The sequence below is a fragment of the Mus caroli genome, unplaced genomic scaffold, assembly GCF_978045245.1.
Source record: "Mus caroli unplaced genomic scaffold, Mus_caroli_1 scaffold_17, whole genome shotgun sequence".
Taxonomy (NCBI): Eukaryota; Metazoa; Chordata; class Mammalia; order Rodentia; family Muridae; genus Mus; species Mus caroli.
In genome coordinates, this window is record NW_028227272.1 from 56,591,005 (window position 1) to 56,603,301 (window position 12,297).

A 12,297-nucleotide genomic window follows, 5' to 3' on the forward strand; every position below is an offset into this window, starting at 1 on the left:
GGGGGGGGGGCTGTGTTCCATCCAATAACTGACTGTGAGCATCCACTTCTGTGCTTGCCAGGGGTCCGCATAGCCTCACAAGAGACAGCTATAGCAGTGTCCTTCCAGAAAAATCTTGCTGGTGTATGCAATGGTGTCAGCGTTTGGAGGCTGATTATGGAATGGACCTACGGGGTGTGGCAGTCTCTATATCAACTGAATTTTCATCCCACAGAAAGGGGAAACATATCTTTATTAGCTATACAGCTGACAGGGGGTTGTTATCTAACCTCACGAAGAATCTATGAAAGAAAACATCAACCCTCAAACTAAAAATTTGGGTATAGAATTAAGGAAAAGTAAAAATGGCTGAGAAGAATTTTAAAAAATTTTTTGTACCTTTAGGTACAGAAAATGAAAATAATTTCTTTGGTATTTCATCTTAGTCCCATTGGGATACCTAAGATCAAAGGGCTGCAAATGTACCCTGCTGGTTGGTTGGGTGTGTAGAGTTTTTCAGTTTTATATAATCTCACTAGGCTCTAGCTACCTATGCCTGTGAAGGCATGCTAATAAAAATCTTTTTTAAGAATGGTGCCAAAAACCAGTATCCATGGTTTTCTTTGTAATGTATTCATCGGTTTAAGTACTTTTTCTAAGCTTCCTTAAACCCATTTCGAATTTATTTTCATATATGATGTAAGATATTGAGTGGTCAGGTGGTTCTGCCTATAGATCTTCTTTGTTGACATCTGTCATTGGAGAGACTTTTCTTTTATTAATTTGGTTCTTGGCACAACTGCTGAAAATCATTGATCATGTTTACTTGGGTTTATTTATGGGCCTTCCATTCTTATCTGTTAGTGTGTAAGTTTGTTTATACATTTATTTATTTATTTATTTATTTATTTATTTATTTATTTAATGTCAGTTATGTGTTTTGATAGCAACATCTTTATTGAATATTTCAAAGTTAGTGAATATGATTATTTCAATATTGTTCTTTTTTCTCCTAGTGACTTATTTATTATGTGTATTAGTCAGGGTTCCCTAGAGTCACAGAACTTATGGGTAGGGTAGTCTCTATATAGTTAGAGAATTTGTTGATAACTTACAGTATGTAGTCCAACTCCCAAAAATGATCATCAGCATCTGTGAATGGAAGTTCAAGGATCTAGCAGTTGCTCAGTCCCAGAAGACAAGCAGGCAAAGAAGAAACAATCTTCCTTCTTCTGACATCCTTAAGTAGGTTTTCAGCAGAAGTTGGGGCCCAGATTAAAGATGTGTTCCACACGTCTGGATCTGGGACTTGCTTCGTCCCAGATGAACTTCAACTCAGAAATCTCCTTGCCTTAGACTTTTGGGATTTGTAGCCACTATACCTCAAGATCTCCATGCCAAGATCCAGGTCAAAAACTTGCATCTCTCAGACTCAAGACCAGGATTACATGTGAGCCTTCCAATTCTGGATTATAGTTCATTCCAGATATAGTTAAGTTGACAACCAGGAATAGCCACTACACTATGTGAAGTCTTTTGTGGCTCTACACAAATTTTAGATTTTATTTTTTAGAAAGAGGAAAGTGGTACAAGAGAGTGGGTGTAGGGAGGAAAAGAAGGGGGAAAGTAATCTAAAATTATTATTATTATGAAAAATATTATTAAAACATTCTCATAAAACATGAAAAAGTTTATGAAAAAGTATAAAAATGCTTTACAAATTGATATAGTCTGTTTAAGATATCTTAATATAAAATGTAATATGTATTTTGTCATTATAAGTTCTGTGTAAAAGATATACATTCTGTTTGCATATACTTCACAGTCATTCAGACTAATATGCAAAAGGTCAAATGATTTGTGTCTATAGCCTCCTCAGTTACCTTCCAGAAAATTACACGTTAAAAAACATACACATCAAAATTATTCCAAGAAAGCATCCTGTTTCTCTTGGGCTTTAAAAAAGAAAGAAAACATTAGTCATCAACAGATTTGTTGATGGAGGGGCAACGGACATATAGGAAAGACAATTTTCTCTAATTCCATCTTCACTTAGTGTTTGTTTGTTTGTTTGTGTAATATCCAATATCAGCCCCCTCATCGCAGTTCCAGCCATCATACAGATCCTTCCTCCATTTTCCCTCCTTTTCTCCAGTGAGAAGGGGGAGCCTCAACTTAGTATCACTCCACATCAAGTCTCTGGAGGACTAGGTGCATCCTCTCCCACTGAGAGCAGGCAAGGCAGCTCATTTAGGGGAACAGGACCCACAGTCAAGCAATAGATTCAGGGACATACTGTTTCAGTTGTTGGGGTACCTGTATGACAACATAATGTATATCTGCTACATATGTGCCTATGTCCAGCCCATGCACATTCTTTGGCTGGTGATTCAGTGTCTGGGAGACCTCAAGGACTCAGGATAGTTGACTCCGTTGGCCTTCCTGCTATGTCTCTATCTTCTTTGGGTCTCTTAAATCTTCCCCTAACTCCTCCATAAGACTCCCTGAGCTCCATCTAATGTTTGGCTGTGGGTCTCTGCATCTATTTCCTTCGGCTGCTGAGTGGAGTCTCTTAGACAACAGTTATGTTAGGTTTTTGTCTACAGAATAACAGAGTATCATTAATATTGTCAGGGATTGGTTCTTTCCCATGTGATTGGTCTCAATTTGGGCCAGCCATTGGTTCTACATTCCCTTCATCTTTGTTCCTGCACATCTTGTAGGCAGGACACGTTTTAGGTCAAAGATTTTGTGGGTGGGTTGCTGCCCTTATCCCTCCACTTGGAGTCCTATCTGGCTACAGGAGGTGGCCAGCAGTTAGGAGTCTCATCTCTAGACTCCCTGAGTTCCCAGGTCTCTGGTACATCCTGGAGATGCTCCTGTTTCAATTTTTGTTTTCTCTCCCCTGCTCTCCCAAAATCTGATCCTGCCCTCAGTCTGTATCACAGGTTACCTCATGAACAAGATTCAGAACAGCAGGTATCCTTGTACTTGGTGTTCTTCAAGTATATGAATTCTGTCAGACAATTAGGAAGGAAAATGTCTGTGATAGACATAGGCTGAAGCATTTGTCTGTAAAATGTTAAATGTAAGTTTCACTAAAACATAGCTATAACCTACAGTTATTTTTCCTTCTTGAGTGAATTATTATATTCACTGTCTGTTCTCCATAACTTACAGATAGCACGAACTACATGTAAAAGTTGATTTTTAAACAATGTACACAGTTAAATTTTTATCACAAGCTACCACTAGAATAGCAAATGTTTCAGTTTTACTTCCCTTAACGACCTCTTGTAAAAGAGATGGCCAGCTTTCTACACAAATCAAATGATAAAAGTGTATTAGGTCTCCATTTTATAATCCTCATTTTCTGTCAAGAGCACAAAGGGCTTGATATTTATTCTTTTATTTTAATCCAGCAACAACCTTGTTAAGTTAATAAGCTATTACTAACTTTAAAAGTGGGGATACTAAGGTTTAGAGAATTTATTTGATTAGTGTTTTAAAGGCAAAGACATTACGTTGGTGTGTTTTAAAGTCTATGCTTTTAACTTTGTAGTTTCACCTGTAGCTCTGTGGCTTAATGCAGAAACCTAGCTAGCATTTAGGGAATTTGTGTCTATGATGGATTATAATGATAGGAAGAATAGTTTCAATTCTTATAACTCACTTTATGATATCTTGCAATGTATCCTTTATTGTATTGAAATTTGTGTAAGTTCTTTTTTTTTAATTACCTTTCTTTTTATTTTTTCAATATTTTTATTAGGTATTTTCCTCATTTACATTTCCAATGCTATCCCAAAAGTCCCCCATTCCCTCCCCCCACTCCCCTACCCACCCACTCCCACATTTTGGCCCTGGCTTTCCCCTGTACTGAGGCATAAAAAGTTTGCAAATCCAATGGGACTCTTTCCAGTGATGGCCGACTAGGCCATCTTTTGATATATATGCAGCTAGAGTATAGAGCTCCGTGGTACTGGTTAGTTCATAATGTTGTTCCACCTATAGGGTTGCAGATCCCTTTAGCTCCCTGGGTACTTTCTCTAGCTCCTCCATTGGGGGCCCTGTGATCCATCCAATAGCTGACTGTGAGCATCCACTTCTGTGTTTGCTAGGCCCCAGCATAGTCTCAAAAGAGACAGCTATATCTGGGTCTTTTCAGCAAAATCTTGCTAGTGTATGCAATGGTGTCAGCGTTTGGAAGCCGATTATGGGACGGATCCCTGGATATAGCAGTCTTTAGATGGTCCATCATTTCGTCACAGCTCCAAACTTTCTCTTTGTAACTCCTTTCATGGGTGAATTTTCTTCCTTATTTTCTAGAGCTTTTAGATATGTTGTCAAGCTGCTAGTATGTGCTTTCTCCAGTTTCTTTTTGGAGGCACTCAGAGCTATGAGTTTCCCTCTTAGAAATGCTTTCATTGTGTCCCATAGGTTTGGGTATGTTGTGGCTTCATTTTCATTAAACTCTAAAAAGTCCTTAATTTCTTTCTTTATTCCTTCCTTGACCAAGTTATCATTGAGAAGAGTGTTGTTCAGTTTCCATGTGAATGTTGGCTTTCTATTATTTATGTTGTTATTGAAGGTCAGCCTTAGTCCATGGTGGTCTGATAGGATGCATGGGACAATTTCAATATTTTTGTATATGTTGAGGCTTGTTTTGTGACCAATTATGTGGTCAATTTTGGAGAAGGTACCATGAGGTGCTAAGAAGAAAGTATATCCTTTTGTTTTAGGATAAAATGTTCTGTAGATATCTGTCAGATCCATTTGTTTCATAACTTCTGATAGTTTCACTGTGTCCCTGTTTAGTTTCTGTTTCCATGATCTGTCCATTGGTGAAAGTGGTGTGTTGAAGTCTCCCACTATTATTGTGGGAGGTGCAATGTGTGCTTTGAGCTTTACTAAAGTTTCTTTAATGATTGTGGCTGCCCTTGTATTTGGAGCATAGTTATTCAGAATTGATAGTTCCTCTTGGAGGATTGTACCTTTGATGAGTATGAAGTGTCCCTCCTTGTCTTTTTTTTGATAACTTTGGGTTGGAAGTCGATTTTATTAGATATTAGAATGGCTACTCCAGCTTGTTTCTTCATACCATTTGCTTGTAAAATTGTTTTCCAGCCTTTCATTCTGAGGTAGTGTCTATCTTTTTCTCTGAGATGAGTTTCCTGTAAGCAGCAAAATGTTGGGTCCTGGTTGTGTAGCCAGTCTGTTAGTTTATATCTTTTTATTGGGGAGGTGAGTCCATTGATATTAAGAGATATTAAGGAAAAGTAATTGTTGCTTCCTATTATTTTTGTTGTTAAAGTTTGCATTCTGTTCTTGTGGCTGTCTTCTTTTAGGTTTCTTGAGGGATTACCTTCTTGCTTTTTCTAGTGTGTGATTTCTGTCCTTGTATTGGTTTTTTCTGTTATTATCCATTGAAGGGCTGGATTTGTGGAAAGATAATGTGTGAATTTGGTTTTGTTGTGGAATACTTTGGTTTCTCCATCTATGGTAATTGAGAGTTTGGCTGGGTATAGTAGCCTGGGCTGGAATTTGTGTTCTCTTAGTGTCTGTATAACATCTGTCCAGGCCCTTCTGGCTTTCATAGTCTCTGGTGAAAAATCTGGTGTAATTCTGATAGGCATGCCTTTGTATGTTACTTGACCTTTTTCCCTTACTGTTTTTAGTATTCTATCTTCATTTAGTGCATTTGTTGTTCTGATTATTATGTGTCGGGAGGAATTTCTTTTCTGGTCCAGACTATTTGGAGTTCTGTATGCTTCTTGCATATTCATGGCCCTCTCTCTTTTTAGGTTTGGGAAGTTTTCTTCTATAATTTTGTTGAAGATATTTGCTGGTCCTTTGAGTTGAAAATCTTCATTCTCATCTATTCCTATTATCTGTAAGTTTGGTCTTCTCATTTTGTCCTGGATTTCCTGGATGCTTTGAGTTAGGATCTATTTGGATTTTGTATTTTCTTTGATTGTTGTACCGATGTTCTCTATGGAGTCTTCTGCACCTGAGATTCTCACTTCCATCTCTTGTATTCTGTTGCTGATGCTCGAATATATGGTTCCAGATTTCTTTCCTAGGGTTTCTATCTCCAGCTTTGCCTCACTTCGGGTTTTCTTTATTGTGTCTACTTCCCTTTTTAGGTCTTGGATAGTTTTATTCAATTCCATCACCTGTTTGGTTGTGTTTTCTTGCAATTCCTTAAGAGATTTTTGTGCTTCCTCTTTAATGTCTTCTACCTGTTTAACAGTGTTCTCCTGTTTTTCTTTAAGTGTGTTATTAAAGTCCTTCTTGACGTCCTCTACCATCATCATGAGATATGCTTTTAGATCCTGGTCTAGCTTTTCTGGTGTGTTGGGGTGCCCTGGACTGGTTGAAGTGGGAGTGCTGGGTTCTGATGATGGTGAGTGGTCTCAGTTTATGTTAGTAAGATTCTTATGTTTACTTTCGCCATCTGGTAATCTCTGGAGTTAGTTGTTATAGTTGTCTCTGTTTAGAGATTGTTCCTCTGGTGATTTTGTTACCCTCTATCAGCAGACCTGGTAGACTAGCTCTCTCCTCTGAGTTCCAGTGGTCAGAGCACTCCCTGCAGGCAAGCTCTCCTCTTACAGGGAAGTTGCACAGATATCTAGCGTTTGGACCTCCTCCTGGCCAAAGATGAAGGCCCAAAACAAGACCTTTCCCGAAGCTGTGTTGCTTTGGCATGTCACAGAAGCTGTCAGTTTCTGTGGTGCACTCTCTCACCTGTGCAGACTATGTTCGGCAGAATTTCGGAACCAAGATGGCTTCTGCCAATCTAGAGGCAAAAGCCTCCTGGGCCAGGTGTACACCTGTCCTCTGGCCGGGAGGGTGACTGGATGTCTCCTAATGTATTTTCAAATATATTTAGAAAAGTTTTTATTTTTGATACATGCAGAAAATATTAAAGGCAATAAAATGATGTAAAAGCACAAGGAAAACAAATTGCTTCAATCTCAATGATATCTGGGAATACACATAATATCTATGAATTTCCTGCCTTTTAAGCATTCATATGGTTACACATGCATATAAAGTATTAGTAACAGCATACTGTGAAAAATTAAGTTGATAATTCTCAAAAAACAAACAAACAAACAAACAAACAAACAAAATTAAGTTGATGACCTTTCCTTCAATCTCTGTTCTTTGTCTTTCCACACAACCTGGGGATCCATCCCATCTGCAGACACCAAACCTGAAACTGTTGTTGATGCCAAGAAGTGCTTGCTGACAGGAGCCTCATAGTAGCTGTTCTCTGAGAGGTTTTCCCAGCACCAGACTAATACATATGCAGATATGCACAGCCAACCATCAGATTGAGCCCAGGTACCCCAATGGAAGAGCTAGGGGAAGGAATGAAGGAGCTGAAGGGTATTGCAAACCCATAGGAAAAAAAAAAAAACAATATCAACTAACTGGACCACCCGGAGCTCTGAGAAACTAAACCATCAACCGAAGAGTGTACATGGAGGGATCCATGGCTCCAGATACACATGTAGCAGAGAATTGCCTTATCTTACATCAATGGGAGGGGAGGCCCTTGGTCCTATGGAGGCTTGATGCCCAGCATAAGGGGATGCTAGGGAAGTGAGGTGAGATTGGCTGACAAGGTGGAGGAGCACCCTCATAGAGGCAAATGGGAGAGGCATGCAGAGGAATGAGATGGGGGATTTGTGGAGGGGAAACTGTGAAAAGCAATATCATTTGAAATGTAAATGAATAAAATTATTAATAAGAAAATTAACTTAATATATACACAGCTTTACTTTCATTTAAACAATACTGTTAAATGCTCATATATTCATATTTCAATAGTTTGAAAATATAAACTTTCTTTCCTGATTATATTATTTATATTTAAAAAAAAAACATCATTTTGCTGGGCGTGGTGGTGCACACCTTTAATCCCAGCACTTGGGAGACAGAGGCAGGCAGATTTCTGAGTTCGAGGCCAGCCTGGTCTACAAAGTGAGTTCCAGGACATCCAGGTGTGTGTGTGTAGTTTGCTAGACATTATTACATCTTCATTTTATAAAATATCCATATCCTGTAATTTCTTTTAAACATTTTCACAATGTTCTTGCTTCTGTTCTTTGTGTCTTTTATATCTAACCTGTCAAATTCATGGCTTGAATATGTTTTGTCCCATTACATATGTTATATATCCTCATTCGTTTATGTTAAGGACTTTTGTGCAGAAGCTTTCTGGTCTAAATTTAACTTTTCTTGCTTATGAGTTTCAGGGATTGTTCAATAAATGAGGGATTTGCTTCTTCGTAGAAGTAGACTCTATGATATAACCTTTATTTAAACGATTAACTAACTTTGAGTTGATTTTTTTTGTATAATGAGAATGTCAGTTCCTTTTAATTGTTCTCAATATTAAAGAATATACAATTTTGCACACCCTGTTTTGAAGACTGTCCGTTTCCTAGGTTTTATTATTTATACATTTGTGTGCTCTGTGCTCAGTTCCCTTGGTCAAAATATCAAATTTCAGATCACTATCCTGGTATTCATAACTACTCAATTATGGACACAACCTTTTAGGGGGGTTAATTTATCAATTTAATATCTTATTTTGATCCTACGTAAGATAAAATCATAATGAAATATTTTGACTGTAAAATTCTATATTAATCAAAAAGAATGAGGTAAGAAGAAAGTATCCAGAGGGGGAAAATGGGGATTAGAGGGGGTGAAGGTGTGTGTGTGTGAGAGTGTGTGTGTGTGTATGTGTGTGTGTGTGTGTGTGTGTATGTGTGTACATTTTTTCCCAAAAAAAACCAAAGCTACAAAAACTGATAGAAAAGTCACAATGCAAGGGAGAAAATATTTAACGAAAGCAATGATCAACCTCTGTCAGATAAAGAAACATTCAATATTTTCTGATATTGATTGTTTAGAAGAATCAGTGTTACTGCTAGTATTGTTTTTTAGTCTCTATCAAATACAATGTGAAATGTGTAATATACAATTATTATATAAAACCTAAAGATATCCCTGTCATACACAGATTATGTAATCACATTTCCAGAAATCTGAGAGAATGAATTAAGATGATTTTAAAAGATAGGTTTTAGTTAAATTAACAAAGAAACCTATGAATTTGAAAGCAAACTAAAATTAGTAATTTAAATGATTATAATAGAAGAAGTTTAAACTGGGGTACTCTGTCTTTCTGATTAATTCTGCTGCCAGAATCCATAGGGGTTTTAAGGAGAACCTCATTGTCAAGTGCCGAATAACTTTTCTTTAATAAATTATGGAGACAGCAGAGGTACCAAATAAAAACAATTTATTGCATTTTTCCTTAATTACCTGCCAGGACTATATGGTAAGGCTCTGTCACTGAAAGCACTGTACACTGCCACAGAACAGTGAGACAACGGACTGAAGCCAGGCTAGAAGCTTTCTCCCTGATAAGCAGCCCTGTCCTTCATAGGACCAGAAAATGCTATTCAGGCTACAGGGAGAGAAAACTCATCAATAGCTCAAACATCTCTCAGGCAATCTGTGCCCAGTGATTCAGAACCAGCACAATAATTAGGGTCAAATTATTGCTTAATGATTGGGTTTTATAAGCACTGCAAGGAAAGAGGTCTATACCCGGTACTGGAAACCACCTGACCAAAATCACCTAGCTAGCGAGTTCACAAGTACTGTGGTGTAAACTTCACTAATTTGCTTTATGGACACCTATTATTAGCCACAGACTAGTGTATATTTCATCCTAGACTACAGGAGCTTCATAATGTGGAGGACAATGGTTAATACAGAGTCTCAAAAAAAGAGCTTGAGAATGAAATAGAACATAGGTGACATGACAAATTGCAAGGGAAGGCAGAGGCATCGAAAGGGTGTAATCATTTTGTTCATGAGTGAAATTCTTTAAAAAACACAATTGTTTCAACAACTGGCCATAATTTTGAAAATGAGGAACTGCTGAGTTCTCAGCCGTGAGTAGTCCAAATATAATCGCTTCTTCCAAGTCCTAAGGAACATGATAGTAGAGTGGGCAGAGGTGTGTAACAGCCAGAGAAGGGCGGGGGGTCAGTGAAACCCTGTCTTCTGTATTCGACATGGTCATTGCAATTATGCAACAACAGCAGTGGAGCACATCCACATAGACAAAGACAGGAAAGTAGGGTGGGGGACACTTTGGCAGTGAGAGAATCAGCAGGTGTGTGGGAGGAGGATGACAGAGAACAGTGTCAGATGATACATATGACTACATGTGGGGCAAATGTGTATAAATCAGAAAAAAATAATCAGTAGAGACGAGAGTAAATCTATACACATGACATATGAAGTTTTGCTTTCAATAATTTAAAGACATGTCAAGTCAAGGAAAACGTACTAATCTAATAAAGACAATACTTTTGTGGATAATTTATACTCTCCTTTGACTGAACTAGAAAACAATTTATATCTTTCCTTAAAGACGTCATTATTTTGTGATGATAATAATACAAATAATAACACAAGACAGTCATTTTAAGTCTATATTCTATTGCTTTATTCACAATATGCAAATACAATCCCTATTACATCCAAAGTACAAGGACAAAATGTTATGATGTACTTAGAAAGAGACAATCTGGTGATACAAAACATCTTCAAGTTTTCAGAAAACAGTCATCATTCTCTGAGTTTTCTCAAGGCACCGATGACGTCTTTGTTTCTTAGGCTGTAAATGAAGGGGTTTAGCAGAGGAATGATAATGGTATAGAACAGTGAATACATTTTACCCTGATAATTATCTGTGTCAGAGCCAGAGAGGACATATATGATGAAGAGAGTGCCATAAAACAAAGACACAGATGACAGGTGGGAACTGCAAGTAGAGAAGGCTTTGTTTCTGCCACTCTCAGACTTTGTTCTCAGGATGGCATAAAGGACACGGACATAGGAGACTATAATACTCATGAAGGTACTCACTTGTAATAAAATAGCCATAATGAAAGCTACCAGTACATTGATAGATGGGTCGGTGCAAGAAATCCTATAAAGTGGCAGGATGTCACAGTAGAAATAATCTATAACATTGGAACTACAAAACGTTAATCTGAATAACAGTCCTACATGAAGTAGACCATGTAGAAATCCAATTAGATAAGATACACTTATGAACTGAATACAGAGTCTGTTGGACATTACCACTACATAGAGCAGAGGGTTGCATATGGCTACATAGCGGTCATAGGCCATAGCTACCAGAATGAAGCATTCCGCAGTTACACTTAAACAAAAGAAATAAAATTGAGCAAAACACTCACCCATGGATATCATGTCATTCTTATTTGAAAATTTCGTAAGCATCTTTGGTGTCACAGAGGATGAAGTACAGGCATCAGCAAAAGCCAAACTTCCAAGGAAAAGATACATGGGTGTGTGAAGATGAGGGTCTTTCCAGATGAGAAAGATTAAGCCAAGGTTGCCCACCATGGTGATAACATAAATGAGAAAGAACACCAGGAACAGGGGGGCTTGCAGCCCTGAACGATCTGTTATTCCTCTGAGAACAAATTCAGTCAGCTGGGTCCTGTTCAGCTCCATCACACCCCCTCAGGCTGCTCACTACAAGCAGAGAGGAGATCATTGTAAATGTAACCAAGACTCAGTAAGAATGTGGTCAGATTGAGTCTACTTTAATATACCCAGGTGCTCCACAATTCACAGTTAGGATAGTGTTCTGTTCCTTCTCTTTAAACATACTAGAAATAAATAAATACAGTAAATATTTTGTGCATAATTTTAGTATATAAACTTTCAACATCCAATTACCTCAAAGTAAATAATGAGATCATAAACATTAATTTGCCTGATCTCATGCATATCTGATTCTATCATAAAGCATGTAGGTACATGAGATTATAAACATACATATATATATATATATATATATATATTTTAGTATTACAAAGGACATAATATGTTTTATAATAAAATAACACAGGAGGAGGGAATTGAAGACAGTATTACCACATTGCATTTCTGTAATGCTAAAATTATGCAGAATCCTGGATATAATGCAGTCTGCATATACATAGCACACTGCACTGGTAAGCTAAAATGAGGACTGCTCAACTGTAACCAGAAAGCCGTGATGTCTAAACAATAACAAGGATTAGTTATGGGTGATAATAAGACCAGACAAATGGCTTTGCACCAATGCATACATTTCCTATTTCATTACCTTATTCATTCTTTATGAATTTAACTGAAGATCTCTTCCTCAAACCTGTGATTACCTGAAAGTAATTTTCCCAGGAATGATCATTATGAACCAAA

The 12,297-nt window shown here is 37.5% G+C and overlaps 1 protein-coding gene across 1 annotated transcript; it reads right to left on the reverse strand.

The window, feature by feature from the left end:
* Positions 1-10,644: 10,644 nt before the first annotated feature.
* LOC110287937 (olfactory receptor 5AC1-like) lies at positions 10,645-11,562 on the reverse strand. Its single transcript, XM_021154424.2, has one exon. It carries the CDS (start codon positions 11,560-11,562, stop codon positions 10,645-10,647), a length of 918 nt encoding a protein of 305 aa, XP_021010083.2.
* Between the last annotated feature and the right edge of the window lie 735 nt (positions 11,563-12,297).

Coding starts and splice junctions, on each gene's coding strand:
- LOC110287937 (XM_021154424.2), bottom strand. CDS start 11,562: ATGGAGCTGAACAGGACCCAGCTGACTGAATTTGTTCTCAGAGGAATA.